The sequence below is a fragment of the Aethalodelphis obliquidens genome, unplaced genomic scaffold, assembly GCF_003676395.1.
Source record: "Aethalodelphis obliquidens isolate GAN/ISIS:26980383/991018 unplaced genomic scaffold, ASM367639v1 scaffold10, whole genome shotgun sequence".
Classification (NCBI taxonomy): Eukaryota; Metazoa; Chordata; class Mammalia; order Artiodactyla; family Delphinidae; genus Aethalodelphis; species Aethalodelphis obliquidens.
The window spans coordinates 1,331,869-1,356,169 of NW_020837954.1; the positions used below are offsets into that span (position 1 = coordinate 1,331,869).

Here is a 24,301-nt window from a genome sequence, read left to right on the forward strand (position 1 = left end):
GCGTCTGCAAAGAGCGCGGAGGGAAGCCAGGGGTCATCTAGAAAGCTGCCAAAACGGCTAACGGGCGGTCTACAAAGGGCGGTCCCCACAAGAACAAGGCTTCCGGAAGCTAAGCCCGGAAGGGCGGGGGCGAAGGCCTGTGACTTGAGCACATTCCAAAAGCCCCGGGCACCCCTTAGGGCAAGGACGGCTGTAGGTGCCCCCGGCGAAAAGAGAATAGCTAAAGCCGGACAGGGACCAGGGGAGGAAAGAGTAGGCCCTTAGAGATCGCCTGAAAAGTGCGAAGCCCAATTAACCTAAGGGACCGACAGCAAATTGTACCCCTTGCTAAGCCACCTCTCCGAAACACACCAACTTCTTTTGTAAGCCCCGCCCCTCGTCCATTAAGTCTAGTTCCGTTGTCTCTGATTCAGGAAGTAGCCGATTCCCTACTTACTCCTCCCACAACAAGGAGCTACTGCCCCTACTGGGTCGCGCGCTTTCTCCTCCCCTCAAACCCCTTGAGCACTTTCTCCCGCCCATCTGTCAATCACCGCGCTCAGCTGTCCAGTGAGCGGGCCAAGGGGGCGGGGCCACCAGGGGCGTCGCGTGACGTCTGCAGTCAGCCAGCCGCGGAGCCGGGAGATGAGTGTCGAAGGAGGCGCGTGACGGAGAAGCGGTTGGCCGACTCCGCGGCGGCAGTCGTTGTAAACAAGGCCTCGCGCCGCTCCGGGCCCTACGACCGCTCCTGGCTGGTGGGTGGTCTCGCGCGGGGCGGTAACCGCCGGCTTTGTGGGAGGTGCTTCTCGGCTTTTTCCCTGCCTACCCCCGCTTAGTGTACACACCCCCGGTACACCACGTGGGCGTGAGGCAAGGAAGGAGGGGGGCTGTAGGCCGAATTTTAACCTCATTGGTTGTTGCTGCCGCCGGCTTTCGCAAGGGAGTTCTCTGATTGGCCGACAAGGGGGGCGTCGGGGGGGGCTCTGACTCCTAAGGCTTCTGATTGGTTAGATGGGGTAAGCTAATGAGACGCTTTCTTCCGCGAGGGGTTTTGATTGGCCGGCCAGAGAGGTTACCTGGGAATCCACCCCCACCCCAGGGACTTTGATAGGTGAGTTTGAGGTAGAAACTGAGAAATTCCTCTTCAAAGGATTCTTACTGGTGAGCTAGGGTCGTGCCCTAGGCTTCACTCTGCTTTTTTTGCTTCACAGGATCGGGAAAGGTTTGTGTTCCCGAAGCCTTGGGAGTTGTTACAGGCTAAGGAGAAGGGATCTCAGTCTCTAGGAAGGGTCGCCCTCCTAGAGACAGCTACTATCGTATCTCAGGACGCTCTGGTGTTTCTAGAGCAGGCTTTGCTTTCACCAAATCCAAGGAGGTGACAGGAGGAGTCCCTGCACAGGACTTAAGGATGCTGTGACCAGAAGATGGGATCACGGAACAGCAGCAGCGCAGGAACTGGGTCCGGAGACCCTTCCGAGGGCTTGCCCCGAAGAGGGACTGGCCTGCGTAGGAGTGAGGAAGAGGAAGAGGAGGATGAAGATGTGGATCTGGCCCAGGTACTGGCCTATCTCCTACGCAGGTAACTTACCCCCTGGTGTTTCCCCACCAGGTGCCACCACAGCCCCTTGATCCCAGCTCCAGTCAGGGGAGTTACAGAGAATAGGGAATGAGATTAGCCCAGGACAGCTGTTCTGTTTGAGCAGAACAGCTTTCCCTGCTGGACACTCTCCGCACTCAGCTTCATACCCAGTAAGAGTGGTTCTTGCCTAGGGAGGGTCAACAGGATGGCTGGCTCTTGTGTTTGAGGGGACTGTTCAAGGTAGTCTCTCTACCTATGACTACACAAATGTAACCTATTTTCCAAGTAAGTAAAAAAAAAAAGGGGGGGTGGGGGGGTTCCCTGGTGGGAAGGGAGTGATGTGAGGGGTGAAGAAAAGAGTTAGGGAAGTGGGTGTTGAACTTAAGTGAAGTTATTGACACATGATATGAGGCCACGTGGATTTACCTGAAAAACAAGTTTAAATTAACCTAACTCTAATCCTGTTCTTGAGGAAAGAATGCTTTGAGGGAAGTGACCACCAGGAATTGACTGGAAAGGGGTGCAGCTGGCTTTGGTTCTTAGCTGTGGCTCCCTGGGGAGAAGACGAGCTTGGGAATCCCTTCAGAAAACCACGTTCTATGCTGGACTCCTTGGGCAGAGGCTCAGAAGGAAATGCTCTCAGAATTTTTAGCTCTCTGGGAAGTCAGTTTAGTAGATCTGTCAACGTCCATGCAATGTTGGGGTTTTCTACTCCTGCTGCAAGAGTGAGAATTAGTTTCCCAGTGTGTCTTATAGGAGACAAAATAACAGCCAAGGTCTAGTCAGCCTCAAACCTCAAAATGGGGACAGTATGAGGGTTTGAGGACAAGGTGGTCTAAGAACTACATAGCTATTGACTCTGAATTTGGTTGATTTGGGGAAGGGATCCTCCCCTTTATCACGGGGGGGGTCTCTCCACAGAGGCCAAGTGAGGTTGGTGCAGGGAGGAGGTGCAGCAAATTTACAGCTCATCCAGGCCCTCTCGGACTCGGAGGAAGAGCATGACAGTGCCTGGGATGGTCGTCTTGGAGACCGATACAACCCACCCGGTAAGATGAAAGGCAGACTGAGACATAATATCAGAGGACTTCCATTAGAAAGCCTTTTTTTAAAACTAACTTCGGCAAAAATTGAAAGAAAAAGATGAGATAATTCAGGGAATGAGGGAGTCTTTGCAGCCCCAGTATATTCAGTCACATTGAGTAGACTGAGCACAGCTCTGCTAACTGTCCTCTGAGGCTGGAAAAGACCTAGGATGAAACTTCTGTTTGGTACTCACAGTGGATGCAACCCCTGACACACGGGAGCTGGAATGCAATGAGATCAAGACACAAGTGGAATTGGCCACAGGGCGGCTGGGGCTTAGGCGGGCAGCCCGGGAGCACAGCTTTCCTCAAATGCTGCACCAGGTAGGCCTCTCTACTTCCAGCCAGCCTGGCAGCAGGCCTATCAATGCAGCCAGAAGCTACAATCCCAGAGAAGAGGGAAGTAAACTTCCCAAGGATGCCTCAAGTGCTGGAGCTGGAGAGCTCTTAGCCAGCCTGAGCTGGAGTTTGGTGGGACATACTACTGTGTGCGGGGTTCGTTTCTGTAGCAAGAGCAATATTTTTGGAGGACGGGGGTTGGTGTGGCTGAAGTGGCCCTCTGTTTCTGCTAGCAATATTCCCCAATCCCTTCCTTTAGAGAGAACGGGGCCTCTGCCACCAGGGAAGCTTCTCCCTTGGAGAACGGTCTCGAATGATGTCTCAGTGAGTATGGGGCTTGGTGGAGAGGTTCCAAGGGCCAGATAGGTCTGATTTCCTAAACTGTGAAGGGATCAGTGTTAAAGGATCCTCAGGGATATTAAGTTTAGGTTATGTGGGGTTGAGGCTTTGAGAGTGAACAAAGTGGAAAAGTATAGCAATTGAGAGGATGATAGAATAATTCAAAGAAAGGGGCTTATACCCAAAGCCAAAGGGAAGAATGCCCTTGTACTCACATCCAGCTCTGTTAGGATTCTGCAAACTGGGACATTCCCCATCCTGAGCTCCCCTTACCCTCACTTTCCCTCTGCTTCCCAGCTTCTTGCCCAATGATCTGGGCTTCACTGATACCTACTCTCAGAAGGCTTTCTGTGGCATCTACAGCAAAGATGGTCAAATCTTCATGTCTGCTTGCCAAGGTACCAGACCCTAGTCCTACCAACTGCCCTAGAACAACAGACGTTCTCCCTGACTGAGGCTAGAAAGCCCCAGACCCAGGGAGCTCAGACCCTGGCTTAGGGATGCTTAGCTAGAACACATCCCATGATCAAGGGAAGATTCCACAGATGAGTGGTGAGTGAGAGAGGTCTGATCTAGGGAGGATTCCAGGAGGGTGTTCCCTAATTCTGCCTGATCCCCACTCACACAGACCAGACAATCCGACTGTATGACTGCCGGTATGGCCGCTTTCATAAATTCAAGAGCATCAAGGCCCGGGATGTAGGCTGGAGCGTCTTGGATGTGGCCTTCACCCCTGACGGGAACCATTTCCTTTACTCCAGCTGGTCTGATTACAGTGAGTGTGCCCCAGACCACCATCGTCTCTTCAGCCTGGGACCTGAGGTCTCCAAATGCCCATCTCCTCCATGCCATGACTCCACGCCTTCTCCTGGGCAGATCACTCCCAGGGTCCAACATCCTTCCCTTTTGTTCCATCTCCTCCCTAGCTTCACTTCCACCCTGCTAACCTCAGCCCTGAAAGATTCTTGTTTCTCTTGCTTCTCTTAGTTCATATCTGCAACATCTACGGGGAGGGAGACACACATACTGCCCTGGATCTAAGGTACTGGCTTCCTTTCCTGGTTAGACTCATCAGAAACTTCTCAAGGAAGGCTCTCCAGGAGCAAACCTCTTGAACTGGAACTCCTGCTTAGAGGGAAAAGTACACTGGTTGCAAGTTTCTCTTTGTGGATTCCTGGGAGGGGACCACCCAGCCTGTCAGCCAGAGGACCAGAGTAAAATAGATGGCTGCAGGATTCTTCCCGCCTTCTCACTGAGGTGCTCCACATTCTGGCACGTGCTGGCACGACTTCTTTTTCTCTCAGCAGCGTGCCCCACGGCCCTCATCAGATTCTGTATAGATTAACCAGGGCTAAAGGGAAGTCCACTTAACGCAGCTCCTCCTTTGCTCTTTTCAGGCCAGATGAGCGTCGCTTTGCTGTCTTCTCCATCGCTGTCTCCTCAGATGGGCGAGAAGTGCTAGGAGGGTGAGTGTTTGTGGGGATGCCTCTGTCACTTAATGAGATAGGAGTTCTCCCAGAGACCAGCTCTGCCGTTACAGAGACTGCACTGGACACCTGTACCCAGGCAGCTGTGGAGAACAACCAGGCCTTCTCCGGGGCCAAGGTTTATGAGTTGCTTCACTTCTCACTCACCATTTCTGCAGCATGAGATGGGAGGTCTCAAACCTCCTTGCAAACACAGCTAACTCTTCTCCCACCTCCTGTATAAGAAGAGAGAAGGGCTCTCCCCTCAGCAGGACTTCAAGACAACAGTCTCTCCAGAGCACACGTAGCATGGGTCCTCTCGGTCCTGGCTCCAGAACCCTCTTTTTCCGTTCCCTTTCAGGGCCAATGATGGCTGCCTGTACGTCTTTGATCGAGAACAGAACCGACGTACCCTTCAGGTATTGCTCCCGAGACTTGAAGCCTCTGCCTCCCGGTGCTTGGCCGATTGGAAGACCTAGAAAGACCTGGCCCCCTTCTCCCCTAGATTGAGTCCCATGAGGATGATGTGAATGCGGTGGCCTTTGCTGACATCAGCTCCCAAATCCTGTTCTCCGGGGGTGACGATGCCATATGCAAAGTGTGGGATCGACGCACCATGCGGGAGGATGACCCCAAGCCCGTGGGTGCGCTGGCTGGACATCAAGATGGCATCACCTTCATTGACAGCAAGGTGGGCGTAGAGTCAGGACTGCACAGCCAGGCGACTGAGGTTGTGGTTGTCCAGGAGGGTGTCAGAGTGGACGGGTGTGGAAACTCGCCAAGCTCCTCATTAGCCAGGGTTTACAGGAGCTGGAGTTTAGGGAAGAGGCTTAAGCCACGAGACGTGAGGATCGGTACCCACCATCCCTCAAGGAGCAGGGCTTTCTGTACAAGAAGAGTAGAAGACGATCTGACCCACTATAGAACAGGAGCCCAGCCAGCGCCCCAGGCAAAGAAGGGGAAACCTAGCCAGGGTGTGGGGTCTGTGGTAGGAAACCAATGGTGAGGCCCACCTGGATGAAGAAAGAGGCAACCAAAGTTAAAGGACCAGGGTTCATACTCCTGAGCTGGGGAGGGGGAGCTGGACTGACAGACACTGACATCTGCAAGCTCCGATGCTTCATTATCCATCTTGGGATTCACAGGGAGATGCCCGGTATCTCATCTCCAACTCCAAAGACCAGACCATCAAGCTCTGGGATATCCGACGCTTTTCTAGCCGGGAAGGCATGGAAGCCTCTCGCCAGGCTGCCACACAGCAAAACTGGGACTACCGCTGGCAGCAGGTGCCCAAAAAAGGTGAGAGCGGATGTAGAACCCGAGATCTGGAGAGTGAAGGGTCGGGGGTGATAGTTAAAACATTTAACCCCTGGCAAGGCCTGGCATGGGCGCCGTGGATGGGCCAAAGCCTGGAGCCCTCCCCCTTGCCAGGCATTAACTCTTCGTTTGCTGAACCATGGGAGAGCCAGGGGTTCTCAGTGTAGGGGCTGGGGATCCCTCCAAACCTACGAATGCAAAAGTATTTCGGCATCTTGACCATCAGCAGAGCCGTATGGGTGTGTATCAGCTGACTGTTAGATGGGGAAAGAGCCACCAGTTGGGAATTGCAAAGGCGATTGTCTTTGAGCATCAGTCTTTGCTGAGGACCAGTGATACAGGGGAATCCAGACTCCCTAACCCAGGGCTCACCCTGCATCCCTCCCCAGCCTGGCGGAAGCTGAAGCTCCCAGGGGACAGCTCCTTGATGACCTACCGGGGCCATGGGGTGCTGCATACCCTCATCCGCTGCCGCTTCTCCCCCACCCATAGCACTGGCCAGCAGTTCATCTACAGTGGCTGCTCCACTGGCAAAGTGGTCGGTAAGGACGGTGTCTGAACAGGGGGCCTCGGGAAGGGCAGCCGTGTTCCCCTGGCATTCTACCTGTAACCACCAGTGACTACCTTAGGAAGCCCAGTGACAATTACAAGTGAAATTTCATTTAGCCTGGAGCAGGGAGGCTTAAACGGAGAAAGAGAAAACATTCTATTCATCAGCATTTTAAATTAAGAAAAGGAACACAGAATTCTAGTCAGTAAATATACTAGATTGCCAAAAATATACTCAGTTCTGTTTTTCAGCCAGCCAAGGGAAGAGATTGCAGATGAAAGGTAGGAGGGAACAGAGACAAACAGAATGACACAAGAAGACAGCAGCAAGTAGTAAAAGATGTACAGCCACTGAAGTAGGAGGAATGCACGAAAAGAAACACACAGTCACAGGAGCCTAAGACAGTGCCAAGCCTAGAGAGGCCCTGACATGGAGGCCTATCCGGGGAGAGAGAAAGGTGCACCCACGTCCAGAAAAGGAACAGCACGTTCACATGTCTGTGGAGACAGCCCATTGTTCACTTCTGTGCTGTCTTCCATATCTTGTGGGCTTTTAAGAAAATGGCTACTTTAAAGCCACATTTCATTTTCTTAACTGTAGACCCTGTGACATTTAGCTAAGGGCCAGAGATACCCAAGCTCTGCTAGACCATACCCTCAACCAGAGGTAGGGAAAAGAAACTAACACCATCCTCGGGCATGGGCTTTGCTCCCCTGGGAAAACGGGAAGTTGTCTGAGAGGCAGGTAAGTGGTGCTGCTCAGAGAGAGATGAGGGGTGGCTCGAAGGTCTTCTGGCGGCCCCTCTCCACTCTGGCCTTTCCTGGACAGTGTACGACCTCCTCAGCGGCCACATTGTGAAGAAGCTGACCAACCACAAGGCCTGTGTGCGTGACGTCAGCTGGCACCCCTTCGAGGAGAAGATTGTCAGCAGTTCGGTGAGGATGCTGTGGTTAGGGGGGCCAGTGTGTGTCTGGGACTTGGACCCGGGAGGGAGCAGTGCCTCCTGACTACTTGCCACCTTCTGCCCCGCAGTGGGACGGGAACCTGCGTCTGTGGCAGTACCGCCAGGCTGAGTACTTCCAGGATGACATGCCAGAGTCTGAGGAACACCCGAGCACCCCTGCCCCAATGTCCCACCCCTCTACAGCCTTTTCCTCACCCCAGTAGATCTGACTTCCAGCCCCATTCATGGGTGAGCCTTTTGACATCTCTACGCCTCCTCCCTTTCTCCCTTCTGGGGGATCTTTGGGGAATCAGTGGCATTGGGTGGGGAGAAACAGAAGCCCAGGCTTCGGCCCTCTAGCTAAGCCCCGGGAGGGAGATCCTCCTCTTGGGGCAGAGTGGTCTTCTCACGTGCTCACACCCATCAACTTGGGTCTCCGTCTCTGGTCAGGGTCTGGCAGGACTGCCATTATCTGGTCAGCAGGAGTAACGTCCTGAGTGTTTTTAATCTTGTTTGGTTGTTAAGTCTTAGCTCCTAGAGTAGATGCCTGGGGCCAGGTCTGAACTGAACCAGGCCCATTGCCCAGGCCTTCGCGCGTTGAGGACTAAACTGGTCAATCAGGGCCAGGCGTCCTTGCCTTTCTTCCAGAGGTCCTAATGGCTAGAGCTCTAGCCCCTCAGGGGAGGGGGGAATGGGGAAGGTGTGTCCTCAGCACCCTCCCTGGCTGGGAATTACGTCTTCTCTCTCACGTGTCTGGGTCTTTGGGGTAGGCAGGCTGTGGTGTGAGAGGCTCCGTGTGACCCCACACAGGGCGGGCCCTCCCCTCCCCGAGTGTTTCCTCATGCAGGAGGCCAGCAGCTTCGAGGAGGGATGTTGAAGTAGGACTCCTTCGTCCTCTCACTGGCTTTGGCTCCCTCAATAAACTCTCTGTGGGAACCTAGCTTAGTGTCCGTCTGTCTCTCTCTTTTTCCTGTCTGAGATCTTTTATCCTCTCACTTCAAGAAAACAGTTTCAACAGAGCCTTCAGATATGCTCCTCTGTGGGAGAAAACACTGCTTTGATGCCCCAAGATGAACGGAAATACCAGAATCATTAGTTAACTGAGCTTTGCAACAGGGAGTCCCTCACCAACCTCAGAAACTTCCCAGCAAGCAGAAGTAGAGATAACAGGAAATAAACACATTTTAGATGAGAACCTGGAACACCCACATCAGCTCTGCCCTGGAGCTGGTCCAGTCTGTGGAAGGAAGTAGCCCAGAGCCAGAGAGCACCTGGTGGGCACTGATGCCAGGTCCCATCTGGGCACTTCACACTTAGAACCTTATCCACCTCACAGCCACCCTTTTTTACAGGTGAGGAAATGGAGGTGTGCAGAGGTCAGGTACCATGCCCCAGGGCAGACCCATGTTATGGTCAGTAGGGGAGCAGCTCTGATTGATCTTCCCCATTATCTCTAAGGAACCTGGATGCACACCTCCAGGGGGGGTCTTAAAGACACAGCAAGGGGTTAAAAGATGTACCTATTCAGCAGCAAAGCAGGTAGTTTTAAAAGAATAAAGGGACTTCCCTGGCGGTCCAGTGGTTAGGACTCTGAGCTTCCATTGCAGGAGGCCGGGGTTTGATCCCTGGTAGGGGAACTAAGATCCCACATGCCTCGCGGTGTGGCCTAAATAAATACATAAATAAATTTTTTAAAATAAAAGAAATTGTCCAGATGCTTGGCCTCCATATGCTCTCTTTCCTCCAGTTGATCCGCTTGCATGAAACTGTCATGCAGATCTCCTTTCCCACCAGCCCTTTTCGTTCCCCCTCTGCCTCTTCATCCATAGATGCCAACCTGTCTCACCCAGAACTGTTTTACCTCCAGGATGCCAAAGGTAGAGGCCAATTAAAATTATTAGTGTCCTCAAAGCCTCATTTAGTCAAGGCCCCAAGGGCCATCTATTCTTCTCATTAAGAAATGCATTTCTGGGCTTCCCTGGTGGCACAGTGGTTAAAAATCCACCTGCCAACGCAGGGGACACGGCTTTGAGCCCTGGTCCAGGAAGATCCCACATGCCGTGGAGCAACTAAGCCCATGTGCTGCAAGTACTGAGCCTGCACTCTAGAGCCCGCGAGCCACAACTGCTGAGCCCGCATGTCACAACTACTGAAACCCGTGCACCTAGAGCCCATGCTCCGCAACAAGAGAAGCCACCGCAATGAGAAGCCCATGCACCGCAACGAAGAGTAGCCCCCGCTCACCACTACTAGAGAAGAGCTCGCGCGCAGCAACAAAGACCCAATGCAGCCAAAAATAAATAAAATAAATTAATTTTTTAAAAAAGAAACCTTTATAAGTTCCATTTGAAAAAAATGCATTTCTAATACAATTTTAGTTTATTATTAATTATCAAACTGTGTGGAATGTTTGTTGTACAAATAATACATTTTGTACTACTAACAATTTTGAAATTTGTACTAGTAAAAAATAGGAAATTCAATACAGAAAAAAAAGTTTAACCTTGTGATCACAGGAAATGTGTAAAAATTGTTTCAAATTATCCTTTTGGCAGAGAAGTGTGATCAATGAAAGACTTTCAGGCATAAAAACATTAGGATAATTTCTGTGGGGAAAGAATGGAAGTGTTATTTCTGACTCTTAAGATCTTGTCACATGTTTTTAAATGAAAAACTGTGAGGTATATAATCACAGTAGTGTTTAGATTCCATTGGATATATTTAAAAGAGTGATAAAGATAGCTTTATTTTTGAAATGTCAACATATACGATACACTGGAAATTATGTCCTTTGCAACTATTTAAAATTACAATGTAAAATTTTGTGTCAACTTAAAAATGTGTGAGTGCTTCTGTAGGTCTTCAGGTATAGGATCCCTGAGCACAGACTATGTCGAGGTGTGGGCTGTAGGATCTGCAAGGATCCTGGTTGGTTAATCCGTCTCGGTCAGTTTGCAGATGATGGCACTGAGGACCAAGGATGGTTAGTTGATTTTCTCAAAGTCACAGAGTTGGGCCAGAACCCAGGTGCCCTTTCTTGCTCATTCCTTTCACTACTTCACCGGCCTCCACTGTGCTCTGAGATCCCACCACCAGTTTTGAGGAATGAGGAAGGAAGACAAAAAGGGATCTCAAAACAGTTACTGAATATCAGGGACTTCCCTTGGGTAGGTTGCTCACCGCCCTATGGGTCCAGCCTCAGTGGTAAGGCTGGGAGGCCAAGTCCCAGGATAATTGGTTGGGGGACACAACCTTAGGATTTGATGGACTCCAGGCTGGGGATCTTCCTTCTAGTGTCTCCACCACCCACTATCACCTGGGAGTGAACCTGATCTTCGGGGCTCTGAGAGTCTGACCTGGGCGGGGTGGGGGTGACTTTGGCTGACCAAACAGAGACAGGCAGACCCAAACAGGCTGTGGCCAAAAACATCCCATGTTTCGGTCGTGGCCCTGAAACATGAACTAGGACATGGTTCCAGCCTAGAGGGTCAAGGAGGCACAGGACTAACAGGGAAGGACACAGGCTGCTGTCAGGACACACACCCAAGGCAAGAACACTGCTGACGTGGCAGCCCTCCGCCCCAGCCTCTTACTGCCCCCCGCCCCTCTCCCCCGCCTGCCAGCTGCCAACAGGGCTCTGCCCTGTGTCTGCTACACCTGTCACTGTCTGTCCTTGTCCAGGGGGAGCCCCATCAGCCCCTCCTCAGCTGCCCAGCAGAGCAAGCTGTTACTGGGGAGGGGAGGGAACATGGAGCGGGGGCCGGCGGTGGGGGCAGGGCGGGGGGCCGGGGCCCAGATCTGGGCACTGCTGGGCTGCTTGGTCAGGGTGCTGCTCTGGGTGGCCTCTGCTCTGCTATACTTTGGAAGCGAACAGGCTGCCCGCCTCCTGGGCAGCCCCTGCTTACGGCGCCTCTACCATGCCTGGTTGGCAGCAGTGGTCATCTTCGGGCCCCTTCTGCAGTTCCATGTCAACCCTCGGACCATCTTTGCCAGCCATGGCAACTTCTTCAACATGTGAGTCCACTAGAGGCCGTGGGCGCTGGCTCCCTGGGCTCTGGGATCCCAGCTCCCTCCTCCAGGTTTCTGTGCTCTTGCCAGTCCAGGACACTAAAAATAGGCTAGGAGGTTGAGGAGAAGGTCAGAGGGGGAGGGGAACAGAGTCATGGGGGTACAGGAGCAGCGCCGAAGAGGAAACATGGGCCCTAGAAGGCTGAATGGGCCGCTAAGGAGATGGCCAAGTTCAAGTGCATGGGGGGAGAAGGGGGAGAGGGCCCAGGAAACAGAGAACCGGGAACGACAGATGCGACTGGAGGCAGGGCCGTGATGGGAACGTAGAGCAGGGTGGGGAGATGGGGCTAAGGGGGTCTCAGCAGCCCTCCCTCTTCTCTGCCACAGAAAGTTTGTGAATTCAGCATGGGGCTGGACGTGCACCTTCCTGGGGGGCTTCGTGTTGCTGGTGGTGTTCCTGGCTACACGGCGCGTGGCAGTGACTGCCCGGCACCTGAGCCGCTTGGTGGTTGGGGCAGCTGTGTGGCGGGGTGCCGGCAGGGCCTTCCTGCTCATCGAGGACCTGACGGGCTCCTGCTTCGAGCCTCTGCCCCAGGGCCTGCTGCTCCGCGAGCTGCCGGACCGCCGCAGCTGCCTGGCGGCCGGCCACCAGTGGCGGGGCTACACCGTCTCCTCCCACACCTTCCTGCTCACCTTCTGCTGCCTGCTCATGGCCGAGGAAGCAGCAGTGTTCGCCAAGTACCTGGCCCACGGGCTGCCCGCCAGCGCACCCCTGCGCCTTGTCTTCCTGCTCAACGTGCTGCTGCTGGGCCTCTGGAACTTCTTGCTGCTCTGCACCGTCATCTATTTCCACCAATATACTCACAAGGTGGTGGGCGCCGCGGTGGGGACCTTTGCCTGGTACCTCACCTACGGCAGCTGGTATCATCAGCCCTGGTCTCCGGGGATCCCGGGCCATGGGCTCTTCCCTCACCCCCACTCCAGCCACAAGCATAACTGAAAGAAATAAAGGCACTTTAGGCCTGGCTCTGGCTCCGCTCATCATTGGGCTGGCGGGACCTGCAAAGGGTGGGAAGGGTAAGAAGAGAGTGTGATGGTCGCCAGGTTTCCTCAGCAAGACCTTGCTGTCGCTGACCTTGAATGCCCTTGTGCTTGATCGCTATCCCTCCTGTTCTTTCAGTCTCCTAGTCCCTGCAGACATCAAGCTCTTTGGGGCTCTGATGTCAAGGACTGGCACTGCCAGGTCGGGTAGCAGTGCCCTTAGGTATGGGTGGCATTCCCACTGAGCAGATGCTCCATCTCCAGCCTGGTTGATTTGTTTTCCCTGCCTCCAGCATTGAATCCCCCTCTGCCATCCTCAGGAGCCTGCCTATCTGGGCACCCTACTCACAGTCGCTTCCTACCCTGTCTTCCCGTAGGGAGTCTATATGTGCTCATTTACTTAAAAGATGTTCATTAAGCCAATGTGAATAAGAAAGACAAGGTTTCTGCTGTTTGGGGGCCCATGGGTTACTGCCTGATGATAAACTCATAAATAATAACAGCAAACACTTGTGCTTACTGTGTGTTGGGCACCATTCTAAGTGTCTATAAATTCGCACGTATTTAGCCCTCACAACTCTATGAGCTAGGGCTGGTAGCGTTCCAACTGTACACTTGTGAAAATGGAGGCACAGAGTTTAAGTAACTTTTTCACAACTAGTAAATATCGGAGCCAGAATTATTAACCCAGGCATTATGGGTCTGTTGTCTGTGTTCTAAGTCGGGGATCAGCAAACAACAGCCCTCCTGTGGCCAGTGTTTGAATGGCCTGAGAGCTAAGAAATGGTTTTACAATTTTAATGGTTGAAAAAAAATCAAATAAGAATATTTCTTGACAGGTGAACATTACATGAAATTCAAATGCCAGTGTCCATAAATAAAGTTTTATGGGAACTAGCCACGCTAATCCATTTAACTGTTTACCTGCTACAATGGCAGAGTTGAGTAGTTCCTACTGGCACTACAAAGTCTAAAATATTTACTATCTGGCCTTTTATGGGAAAGGCTTGCCAGTCCCTGGTCTAAACCACACTATCCCCAGAAAATAAACCGGCTAATTTCAGAAAGATAGTGCTATGAAGGTACTAAAACAGGCTGCTTTCTAATAGACTTGGAGGGAGTTCCTTTATAAGGAAGATAGAGTTCTCTCTGAAGAAGTGACATTTAAGCTGAGAACGGAATGACATCCTGAGGCAGGGGAAGGGGAGTATCAGGCAAAGGGATTAGCAAGGACAAAGGCCCTGAGGCAGGAATGAACTTGTTGCAAACAGGTTTGAGAAACAGCTGGAAAGTCCAGGTATTTATAACTGAAATGAAAGAGGGAGAAAGCAGTGGAAAGTGAAGTTGAAGGGGAACAGGTGCCAGACAGGCCTTTTGGGCCAGGAAAGTCCTTTGGATTTCATCCTAAGGTCAACAGGAAGCCGAGAAAGTTTTAAGCAAGAGCAAGGTGGAATCCTGCTGCTGTGCGGAGAGTGGGTTACAGAGGAATGGAGCCCACAAGGGTCATAAGAGAGCTGACCCTCTCTTATGACCCTGTGATGGGGCGATGCCAGAGTCTGAATGTCACTGAGCCAGATGATGCCCGCGGAGCCAGGGGTCCACGCTGGCAGGGCAAAGGAAGGGAGGCCAGGTCTTGCTCCAGCACCGAGAAAAGAAAGAAGAGAGCCAGATAAGGCTAATCACTGTCCCAGGACGAGCAGGGAAAGAAGAGAGCCAGAGGGCTGTCAGGAGGCAGGGAGATGGGAGGCGGGGAGTTCAGAGGTGGGCACTGGCCTTGGGGCCGGGAGGCGGGGGTGTAGAAGGCAGGGCGGGGAGGGAGGAGGGGGGGTGGGCGGAGGCGGTAGGCGGAGAGTCGAAAGACTGGCAGCGGTGGGGAGGCGGGGAGGCGGGGAGGCGGGGAGTTCAGAGGTGGGCACTGGCCTTGGGGCCGGGGAGGCGGGGGCGTAGAAGGCAGGGCGGGGAGGGAGGAGGTGGGGTGGGCGGAGTCGGTAGGCGGGGAGCCGAAAGACTGGCAGCGGTGGGGAGGCGGGGAAGCGGGGAGGCGGGGCGCTGGAAACGCGCCTCTCGGGCTCTAGGGGGAGCCGCGGCTGGGCCGCCTCCCTGAGCCCCTCAGCTCCTAGCCTTTCTCTGGTCTGTCCCCGCCTCCTCCAGTGCCTCCACTCCCACTACCCAGGAGGGCAGTGCGGGGAGCGAGTGCTGCTTTCGCTTTCCCTTCCCCGTGCCCACTCCTCGCTCCGCGTGCGGCCCTAGGCCGCCGCCCCGGCCATGGCCACGCTCAGGGTCCTGCCCGAAGCCCAAGCCAAGGTGAGCGCTGCGGGTTCGAGGAAGGGCCCATCAGGGAGGCGTGGCCCCGAGAGGCTGAGGGCGTCCGTGACCCGCTCCCACCCAGCCCCCCGACTCGAGTCGGGGTCAGTCATCCGAACCCTCGTGAGCCTCCGTGCCCAGAGCACCTGAGCCCGGGGAGCCCGGCCAGGTCTGCCTGCCGGGAGAGAGAGAGGCGAGGCGGCCGAGGTTCAGCGGGGTGAGGTGAAGCGGAGCGCTGGCGTGGAGGGGAAGTACGCTGGCCCCGGGCCCAGGCCCACACACAGACTGGGAGCGGACCCTGCCCTGCCACCACAGGAGGCCCCGGAGCCCACTCCACGGGGCACTCCGCCCCTTCCCCAGTCGCAGCGGCTCTCTTACATCCCTCCTCCCACAGCCCAGGAGACACTAGGGATGTTTCCGCTTGAACCCTTCGCCCTTCAGCTCCAGGAATGTTCTCATTTCCCAAATCCCGCCCCACCTGGGTCCACTCCACCCTTCCCCAAGTCAGACCCTACACAGCCCTAAGGATCCTTGAGTCCTTGAATAGACTGGCCATAAAGCCAGTTGTCTGAAGGGCTGCCTGTGTCCCACAGGTGGATGTGTTCCGTGAAGACCTATGTGCTAAGGTAAGACCTGACCCGTCATCACCCCACCCGTCTCTACCCAGTCCCACTGCTCAGCCCTTCCTTGCTGGGCAGTGGCAGCCCTGCTTCACTGCCTAGGAGGGGCATTTGATTCTGACCGCCATCCTCCCCTACCCTTACCATACACACAGACAGAGAACCTGCTCGGGAGCTATTTCCCCAAGAAGATTTCTGAGTTGGATGCATTTTTAAAGGTACTGGGGCTGGGCAGGGAGTAGAGAGTAGGGGCCAAAGGGAGAGCCTGCTGGGCCATGAGAGTGAGGAGGTGAGAGCCCGCCCCTGCCTCCAGCCCTTCTACCCCCCTGCACCAGGAGCCAGCTCTCAATGAAGCCAACCTGAGCAATCTGAAGGCCCCGCTGGACATCCCAGTGCCTGATCCAGTCAAGGAGAAAGAGAAGGAGGAGCGGAAGAAACAACAGGAGGCAAGTTGGCAGGAGCTGGGAGGAGGGACCCAATATGGGGAAAATCAGCCTTAGGCCTGCCTAAGAGACCCCTTCTCCCTACAGAAGGAAGACAAGGATGAAAAGAAGAAAGGGGAAGATGAAGACAAAGGTATCACTATGGTGAAAGGGACTTGTGTCTCACCTCCCAGGAGCTCCTCCCTAAGGATGCCTCTTCCCTGCCCGGCACGGTCCCAGTCATGTGACTGACCCAGTGCCCACCTCCTAGGTCCTCCTTGTGGCCCAGTGAACTGCAATGAGAAGATCGTGGTCCTCCTGCAGCGCCTGAAGCCTGAGATCAAGGATGTCATTGAGAAGCTCAACCTGGTGAGCCCTCCCACTTCCACCCCCACCCTTTGTCCTCCTTCGTCCCTGCCAGTTGGGCATGGCACCTGCCAGGTCTTAGCAGGAGAGGGCACAGCAAGTGAAGCCAGAATTCCAGGCTTTGGGGTTCAGGACAGACGTGGCATACTTCCACCCACCGTGAGCAGGGAAACAAAGGAGGACAGGAACCTGGGAATTGGGTTGGGGGCTGATGGGGTTTCAATGCCGTTCCCTCCTCCCAGGTCACCACCTGGTTGCAACTGCAGATACCTCGGATTGAGGATGGGAACAATTTTGGAGTGGCTGTCCAGGTGAGGACACTGCCCCACTCCTCTGCCCTCCTTATTTCTCCCATCCATGCTGCTTTTACACTTTCCTCCTCGCTTTCTTTCCTCAGGAGAAGGTGTTTGAACTGATGACCACCCTTCACACCAAGCTGGAAGGCTTCCACACTCAAATCTCCAAGTGAGTGATTGCCCACTGCTCTGCCTTTGGCTGGGACTGAGGCTTGTGCTCCCTCCTCCCCCTACTCCACACCCTTCTACTTCCCACAGGTATTTCTCTGAGCGAGGTGATGCTGTGACCAAAGCGGCTAAGCAGCCCCACGTGGTAGGTGAGGCCCAGGTCAGGGTGCATGGGAGGAGGGACACCTTTGAAGTCAGGCCTGACCCGAGTCTCCCACAGGGTGATTATCGGCAGCTGGTGCACGAACTGGATGAGGCAGAGTACTGGGATATCCGGCTGATGGTCATGGAGATCCGCAACGCTTATGTGAGGAGGCGAGGGCAGGGGTGGGCAGAGGCAGCTTTCCCAGGCCACCCACTCCCTGACCCTGCGGGCTGGGGGTGAAGGGTATCAAAGCTCAACCTCTCCACAAGGCAAGAAATGGGGCACAGAGCCACTGGGGACCTGCGGCTGACCCCCACTCCTCCCTGGCCCCATAGGCTGTGTTATATGACATCATCCTGAAGAACTTCGAGAAGCTCAAGAAGCCCAGGGGAGAAACAAAGGGAATGATCTATTGAGAGCCTCCTCTCATTCTGTGATTGGTCCAGCAGAGACCTTCCTGACTTTCACAGGAGACTCCAGACTTTCCCCACCTTCTGTCTGTTGAGGTTTCTCCCTCACCTTGCCTCCCAGGCACAATAAATCTAGTCATACCATCGCCCAACAGCCCAAGTCTCTTTATTGGATCCTGAGCCTCCCCTCTGGCCCTGGCTCAGGTATTTCCATTTGTGGGACCAACCCACTGGGTGATTTGGGCGTTGAGCTGCTGGTTGGTCCAATCCTCCCGGATGTCATCAAGGTGGCAGTCAAAGTCCACAAGGTGCTGGTGGGCCCGGCCTGCTAGTAGTGCTCCCACCATCTGCCGTGACTGTTCCCAGTCCCTCCACATCACTCTGAAATAACAACCCCCATGGAGGTCAAACTCAGCAGGCAGAGGGGCCAGACACTTGGCAGAGGTTAGTTTCTAGAGAAGGACGCTTAGGGCAGAACCAAAAACAGAGGAGGCTCAGGAGCTGTGGGCTTCCAAGAAGAGGTGGAGGGAGTGGGGCACTCACAAGTTCTTGTCCTTGGGGACCCAGCAGAGACCATGGCTCTCCAGGACAATAACTGGGGGCACGTGAGGCTGTGGCACCAGTTTCTGATTATCCAACTGTGTGGACAAGGAAGGGCAGGTGAGGGTTTTGAGGATTCCCTATTCCTACTTTCTTTCCAACTCCCCACTCTGAAACCCAAGCCTCACCATAATAAGTACTGCATCAGGGAAGAATTCTGCAATCTGCCCAGCGATTTTCAAGGCCGAGGGCCCAGGGCTGTGTAGAAGGAAGATCAGAGTTGTGAAGAGCCTCCTGTGGGCAGACCCCATCCATCTGAGCTGGGCCTCCCAGAGCCCATAGACGTGGAGGCAGTGACGGCCTTTCCCTGTAGTTGGCCTGGGGGCATCAGGCCTGCCTGACTGCTTCGTGCAAGACTTATGCTTGAGCGCTGTGGGAAACAGGTGCTCAGACACTGCTGGTGAGAGTGGAAATCTAAGATGGTCTTTTTGGAGAGTACTTTGGCATAACCATCCAGATTTATATTGTATGTTAACCCAGAAACCCTGCTAACGAAGAATTTACTGTAATAATAGGACAGTGTCTGTAATAAAAAAAAAATTGGAAACAACCTCAATGTTTAATGTAAGGCACTAAATAAATTATGGTACATCCATGTTCATACTGTATAGCTGATAGGGTAAGGTAGATATTAGTGTAGGGATGGAAAGATGTCAGATATTTATTAAGGAGAGAAAAGCAAATTACAAAACAGTATAATTTGCTCCAAATACATGACTACTGTATACGTAGATAACTTTTTCTGTATACAGTTGACCCTTGAACAATGAGGGGTCTAGGGGCCACAGAGCCTCCCGCAGTTGAAAATCTTTAGGTAACTTTACAGTGCGCCCTCCCTATTCTGGATTCTGCATCGGGATTCAACCAACCTCGGATCCTGTAGTACCGGAGTACCTATTCAGTGAAAAAAGTTCGCCTATTTGTGGCCCCAGGTAGTTGAAACCGGTGTTGTTAAACGGTGAACTGTATATATAAAAAGAAACTTCCTTTTTTTAGAAGCTGCTGGTTGGGCTTCCTTTGTGTTTTCAGCACTTGGGGGGCATCTCAGTTACAGCAGGTGTCAGCCTGTTATTGTCCTTCCCACCCCACCGCAGCTCCTCCAGGAAAATAACATTTCTTTATATTTTCTCACCGCCTACCCAGCCTAGTAGGTACCTTAGCTCTACAGTGGCTAAGCCTTGGATGAAGGAAAGATGGAAGGAATGACCAAGAGGGGCTCTCTTGACATCCCCCACCCCATAATCCTTAGCCCTCTGCCTCTGGCTTCCCCACTCACCTCTGGTCGTCCAAAGCTGCATTGGCATGGTAGTACCCTGCCACTACCAGCCCGGCCTGCGCGCCCCACACATCCACCTGCCATGGGAAAGCGCCGTCAGTAACTAAATCGTGCCGCCCGCCCTATGGGTGCGCACTACTGCCAAGAGGCCAGGGTTGGCCTTGGGCTAGGGGTGTTGGGGGGGTTCGCGGTGGTCGGTGGGCGTCCAGCGGCGGCACCTGGTTGAGGGCGACCTCCAGCATGACAGACAGGGCCAGGTGGCTATGGAACAGGGGCACACAGTCGGTGAGGCACAGGCATTCTCTCGACCGCGGCGCTGGCGCCAGCAATAGCCCGTTGACAGCGGCGTGCGGGTAACGGGCGGCGTGCAGGCACATCTTCACGTAGGCCCGGGCCGAGATTTCCACCTCCCCCATGGCGAGCGGGGCCCCAGCTCGCGTCCGCGAAGCCCCCTCCAGCGCCCCCAAGCCCTCCTGGGCCCTTCCCCGTGCCCCCTCACTTAGGTTCGACGGTGACGCTGACTTGACTCGAAGGCAGCCCGCCGGCTCCGGCAGACCTCAGCCCGGCGCCCGGCCCCCGGCCCCCACCCGGCCCGGAATGCAGGCGGCCGGGATTGCATGTTGCAGCACAGAGCTCCGCCTCCCCCGCCCCCAAGCGGCGGCAGCAGAGCTGCGCGCCTGCCTTGGGGACACATAACCAGAGCTCCAAGTCGGACCGGCTTCTGGAGTCCCGCCCACGTGGTGCTCTTTGATAGGCTTAGAGAGTCTCGTTTTGCCAAATCAGCATCCAACATTGTCCCGCCTTTGACTGTAGAGAGCTACCCGCACGCTGATTGGCTAGGCTACCCCACTTCGGCTCTTGATTGCAAGATGGCTGCGTCTGTTACCTCTGCCTCCCGCCCCTACAGGCCCCGCTGTGCCACCTGGGTGGTGCCCGCGCCCCTCATCTGGTGTCTCCCCGAAACGCGGAGCTTCGAATGTCGGTACGTAGCGGACAGCTTGGCTCCAACTATGGAATGAGTGGATTGGTACTCTAGAGCGGCTTTGTCACTTACTAATAAGCCGTGTCACTTTTGCAACTGCAGGTTATCTGGCCCTTCCTTTCCTCAATGTAATGACTGCAGAAACAAAGACGGCATTGGCTGAAGGAGGAGGGTAAAGGTCAAAAAGAATTTTATTGAACCATCCTTCCCATAATGTCCTGTAGTATAATTTCCTTCGCCTTAATGCCTTGGAAGCGTTTTTGCCCCTCCCAGCCCTTGAGAAGGAGTCCAACCATTTACCCATAATTTTCCCAGTGAAATCTCATTCTCCCTCCAGGTGTGCTCTGAGCTGAAGAAAGGGTTGTGCCTTTCTTCATTCCCTGACCTCAGCCTCAGAGCTTTCCCCCAGTCTCTCCAAAGCCTGATTATTCCTATAAGGGCTCTGCCCAGATGCCATCTCTTCCAGGAAGCACTCATGACACCTCCAGATGGAAATAATCTTGTGAAATTCCCCAATACAGGTTATTTTCATGGCTGTCATGGCATGTAACAGTTCCCACCCTGTTCTTTAGGATGACTTCCTAAGAACAGGATGCACCTTTAATTCATCTTCGTCTTCCTGGCACCCCTCCCTTTCTCATCACCACATTCATTCACATTTAGTGTCTGGATATAGGCGACACTCAGTAAATGTCTTTGAATGAATGACACACACCAGAGGTTATCCACACAAAGTATAGGTCATTTATTTCCCTTCTAACCCTGGGCTCAGTACATAGATGGCTTCTCTTCACCCTTTGGGTTGACAATTTTCTCCAGGTTGCTGCTTATAATATGGTAAAGCTCAGCCTGGAAGAAGGCCAGAGGGCAACAGTCAGGTTCTTGGCCTTTCCCCTGCGCCCCTCATCCACCTCCCTTAGGGGCTTACTCCACACTCACATAGAAGGCCCTGAGGTCCAGCACCATGGCCCTGAGCTCTCCATAGGCTGCCTCGTCTCGCTCGTGCACCAGGGCCCGGTAATCCATCTGGGATGTGGAAGGCAAAGCTGAGTCAGCCCCATGGAAGGTTGGGACATTAGTCTGGTTTCCTCATACAGGGAATAGGTAACTTGAGGAATGAGCCCCTTCTCAGCCAAGAAATGGGATCCCAGAGGATCAAACAGAGAAAGGGGTCAAGGTTTTTGAAGCCTAAATCAGTTTTCCTGGGCTTAATATTCTCCACATTGGGAAGGTCACAAATGAGACAAAGAGGACCTCTATCCCCCACTTTCTCAACACCCCCCATCCCCAGCAGCCTCAGCTAAAAGGCTGGTGGACTGTCCACTTACTACATGGGTCTCCTTAGAGGCCTTGGCCACAGCATCCCCACGTTCTGAGAAGTACCTGCCAGAAGCAAGAGGAGTAACCACAGGAATGGATGTTCAGAGACAGGTACTCCCTCAGACCCTTCCCAAAGCACCGCTTCATCCGATAGGCATGCCCAGCTTTGGGAGTCCCAAAGAAATGTCCCTGCAGACCCCGGCGCTGGCCTTCCAGCTGTCCTTACTTGGAAATGGTTGTCTGGAAGGCTTCCACTTTGGTCTTGACTGCATTTACCCTCTCCAGCACCTTTTCCTGTGGAGACAAAAGAATGGAAAGCAAAGACAACCCTTCATCTCCTCCCTGCTTCACTCACCGTCTCCCTCCTCCTCCCAGTTCTTGTCTAGCTCCTATCCCTTACTCCCCAAGTCTCTCCCTGCTGTCAGCATTCTCACACACCCTTTCTCACCTGGATTGCCACCCCAAAGTCATTTCCATCCTCAATTTTGGGGATGAGGTGCTGGATCCATGTGATCACCTACATTAAGAGATATCATGTAGGAATCATTCAACAAACCCTCTATTCTGATTAACCCTCTGCTACTTCCTAATAATAGGTACATTTAACTGAGTACTTATTATATGGCAGGCACTGTGCTATGTATTATATATCTCATTTAATCTTCACAACAACCTTTCAAGGTATATATATATATATATTTTTTTTTGCTTGTTTCAAAGTATATATTCTTATTGTACCCACTTAACAGATGAAAAAACTGAGTCACAGGATGTCTAAGTTACTTACTTAAAGTAACCAGTTAGGTAAGTGATAGAGTCAGGATTTGAACCAAGGCAGTCTCCCTCTAGGGCCCAAGTTCTTAAACCAACTCACTGTATCATAGCATCTGTACTCTGTACCTGGTACAGCAGTAGGTTCTCAGGTTATAGAGGTGGATGTAGCACAGTCTAATTTGGGGATATCATTGTGATAGAGAACAAAAGGTATCTAAACCCAAGGTACAGAAGGAAGCTTCCTATTTGGGGAATAGTTTCCTAAATGAAGGAATTGAATCTCTGAAGGAGACCAGGGCCTGGCCTTGCTCGTTTTCTCTGTCCCCCAGTTCCCAGGCTTACCAGAATGCATTTTTCTTTGAGAGTCCAGACTTCTGGCTTAACCAGGGCAAGCAAGGCCAGGACCTTCTCATTCCCAGGGAGAAAGCCGCACTTAGGGACTGTGAGAAAGAGGGGACTTAGACCCTTTCTCATCCAGTAGTCAGTGTGCCATTTCCCTTTTCCTAGCCACCCCTTCCTCTCTTACCTTCTTTCTTCTCTTGCTTATCCGTTTCCATCTAAGGAAAAAAGGGGGAAAGTAGCTTTAGAAAAGTCATGGAGGTTGGAGGGCCACTTACACTGGGTTTATAGCCCAAGCCCTACACCATGAGTGCCTCACCTCATCATCCTTGGGTGGAGGGTCTGGGATGGGGATGTCCAGCGAGGCCCGGAGAGAAGTCATGTCAGTCACGTTGAGGGAGTCCTCCTGCACAGAGCTCACTGTCAGGGGCTGCCCAACCTCTTCCCCTCATCCTGAGTCAGAGCCTTTCCTCCACACATCCCACCCAACCTCTGCCTCCTAACCTAGGCTCAGGCCTCACACTATCCTAATGTTCCCAGTCCACCATTTGCGACTGTTCTCTGCATTCGGAGCCCAGTTGTTAGCTAGAGAGGGTGGATGGAGAGGAGAGAGGCCATGGGATGGGGCAGGAGGGGTCCACACTACTCACTTGCAAGAGCTGATTCAGGTATATGATTTTCTGAGGTAAGAAACTGTAGAGGAATTCCTCAGCCTGTGGGTTACATTGCAAGGGTCGGAATCACAGAAGACGTTCAGTGAGATGTCTGAGAAGTGGGACTGGAAGGGCCCTTGGAAATCATTGACTCCAGTACTTATAAATGAGGGAACTGAAGCCCTGAAAATTGAAGGGAATTCCCCAAGTTGGGATGCAGCAGAACCAAGGTTAGAACTGTGGTATTCCTGCTTTGGGGCCATGGCTTTTCCCTCCACACCAAAAGAGGGGAGAGGAAGTGGTGGAAGTGCAGAAGGTATTAAGAGGGGTACAGGTAAAAGCAGAGATCAATAATTAAGAGCTTATCTTAGATGGAGGCTTAATAAGTGAAGTAAGGCGCGGATGGAGGGTGGGTTTGGGGATCAGTCTGAGAAGTTGCAACCCTCAAGTATTGGCCTAAGATTCTGGGTCAAATCGCTTGAATCCAGAAGACTTACCTCCTGGAAAAGATTTTGCCTGAAGACATCCACCTGCACAGAGAGCGGTACCCGGATGTTGGTTAAGAGTCTCAGTTGTCCAGAGTAAGATCCCACCCCCAATAGGATGCCCTCCAACTTGGCTCAGTCCTTCCCCACCACATGCCAGACTTCCCCTGGAAGCCCATGCTCAGTGCAGAGATTGTCCGGAGGGCAGGAATCTGGTAATCCCCGGGCAGAAGTGAAAGCACTTAGAGAGGTTGGGAGATTTCTCTGGCACGGCCTTGGTCCCTCGGAGCACCCAGTTTGGCCTCCATTTAGGAGGGCTCCTCGGCGCCTTCCTGGCCTCCCGGTCCCCCGTTACCTGTTTGCGGGCTTCCCCGCTCAGGCGCACCCCACAAGGCTTGGCCATGTTGCTCCAGTTGCTGCTAGGTCTCCGGTCTCCCTGTTCGCCGCCTGGGCTTTCGCTTTCACTCCCCACGTCCAGGCCCGCCCCCTCAGCCC

The 24,301-nt window shown here is 53.4% G+C and overlaps 5 protein-coding genes across 18 annotated transcripts; 3 read left to right on the forward strand and 2 right to left on the reverse strand.

Moving 5' to 3' along the window:
- The first annotated feature begins 423 nt into the window (after positions 1 to 423).
- On the forward strand, positions 424 to 8,538 carry DCAF11 (DDB1 and CUL4 associated factor 11). Of its 9 annotated transcripts, none has more exons than XM_027110876.1 (15): positions 424 to 734; positions 1,324 to 1,558; positions 2,480 to 2,607; positions 2,840 to 2,967; positions 3,242 to 3,306; positions 3,619 to 3,719; positions 3,950 to 4,096; positions 4,309 to 4,363; positions 4,719 to 4,787; positions 5,149 to 5,206; positions 5,293 to 5,478; positions 5,933 to 6,086; positions 6,494 to 6,646; positions 7,483 to 7,589; positions 7,687 to 8,538. In XM_027110876.1, exons 2-15 carry the CDS (start codon positions 1,404 to 1,406, stop codon positions 7,819 to 7,821), a joined length of 1,641 nt encoding a protein of 546 aa, XP_026966677.1. In that variant the 5' UTR covers positions 424 to 734; positions 1,324 to 1,403; the 3' UTR covers positions 7,822 to 8,538. The 9 variants fall into 9 exon arrangements, 8 of the variants coding, with proteins under 8 accessions (XP_026966677.1, XP_026966678.1, XP_026966682.1 ...); XM_027110877.1 differs by having other exon boundaries at positions 606 to 734; positions 1,352 to 1,558; XM_027110879.1 differs by having other exon boundaries at positions 625 to 734; positions 1,329 to 1,535.
- A 1,374-nt stretch (positions 8,539 to 9,912) lies between these two features.
- On the forward strand, positions 9,913 to 12,632 carry FITM1 (fat storage inducing transmembrane protein 1). Its single transcript, XM_027110882.1, has 2 exons — positions 9,913 to 11,611; positions 11,993 to 12,632. Exons 1-2 carry the CDS (start codon positions 11,346 to 11,348, stop codon positions 12,603 to 12,605), a joined length of 879 nt encoding a protein of 292 aa, XP_026966683.1. The 5' UTR covers positions 9,913 to 11,345; the 3' UTR covers positions 12,606 to 12,632.
- Positions 12,633 to 14,800: 2,168 nt separating this feature from the next.
- PSME1 (proteasome activator subunit 1) lies at positions 14,801 to 17,523 on the forward strand. The gene is made up of 11 exons (XM_027110884.1): positions 14,801 to 14,950; positions 15,544 to 15,576; positions 15,726 to 15,788; positions 15,906 to 16,016; positions 16,101 to 16,146; positions 16,264 to 16,361; positions 16,601 to 16,669; positions 16,756 to 16,823; positions 16,913 to 16,967; positions 17,043 to 17,129; positions 17,303 to 17,523. Exons 1-11 carry the CDS (start codon positions 14,912 to 14,914, stop codon positions 17,381 to 17,383), a joined length of 750 nt encoding a protein of 249 aa, XP_026966685.1. The 5' UTR covers positions 14,801 to 14,911; the 3' UTR covers positions 17,384 to 17,523.
- Position 17,524: 1 nt separating this feature from the next.
- EMC9 (ER membrane protein complex subunit 9) lies at positions 17,525 to 19,873 on the reverse strand. 5 transcript variants are annotated; one of them, XM_027110889.1, is made up of 6 exons: positions 19,753 to 19,857; positions 19,472 to 19,514; positions 19,254 to 19,330; positions 18,106 to 18,347; positions 17,921 to 18,015; positions 17,527 to 17,758 (listed from the first exon to the last, which is right to left on the reverse strand). In XM_027110889.1, exons 3-6 carry the CDS (start codon positions 19,279 to 19,281, stop codon positions 17,578 to 17,580), a joined length of 546 nt encoding a protein of 181 aa, XP_026966690.1. In that variant the 5' UTR covers positions 19,282 to 19,330; positions 19,472 to 19,514; positions 19,753 to 19,857; the 3' UTR covers positions 17,527 to 17,577. The 5 variants fall into 5 exon arrangements, with proteins under 5 accessions (XP_026966686.1, XP_026966690.1, XP_026966689.1 ...); XM_027110885.1 differs by having other exon boundaries at positions 17,525 to 17,758; positions 18,106 to 18,175; positions 19,472 to 19,861; XM_027110888.1 differs by lacking the exon at positions 19,472 to 19,514 and having other exon boundaries at positions 19,753 to 19,873.
- A 1,083-nt stretch (positions 19,874 to 20,956) lies between these two features.
- Positions 20,957 to 24,299, reverse strand: PSME2 (proteasome activator subunit 2). 2 transcript variants are annotated; one of them, XM_027110929.1, is made up of 11 exons: positions 24,162 to 24,299; positions 23,819 to 23,851; positions 23,319 to 23,381; positions 22,988 to 23,074; positions 22,856 to 22,886; positions 22,672 to 22,769; positions 22,004 to 22,072; positions 21,782 to 21,849; positions 21,564 to 21,618; positions 21,175 to 21,261; positions 20,959 to 21,084 (listed from the first exon to the last, which is right to left on the reverse strand). In XM_027110929.1, exons 1-11 carry the CDS (start codon positions 24,207 to 24,209, stop codon positions 21,004 to 21,006), a joined length of 720 nt encoding a protein of 239 aa, XP_026966730.1. In that variant the 5' UTR covers positions 24,210 to 24,299; the 3' UTR covers positions 20,959 to 21,003. The 2 variants fall into 2 exon arrangements, with proteins under 2 accessions (XP_026966731.1, XP_026966730.1); XM_027110930.1 differs by lacking the exon at positions 23,319 to 23,381 and having other exon boundaries at positions 20,957 to 21,084; positions 24,162 to 24,285.
- Positions 24,300 to 24,301: the final 2 nt, after the last annotated feature.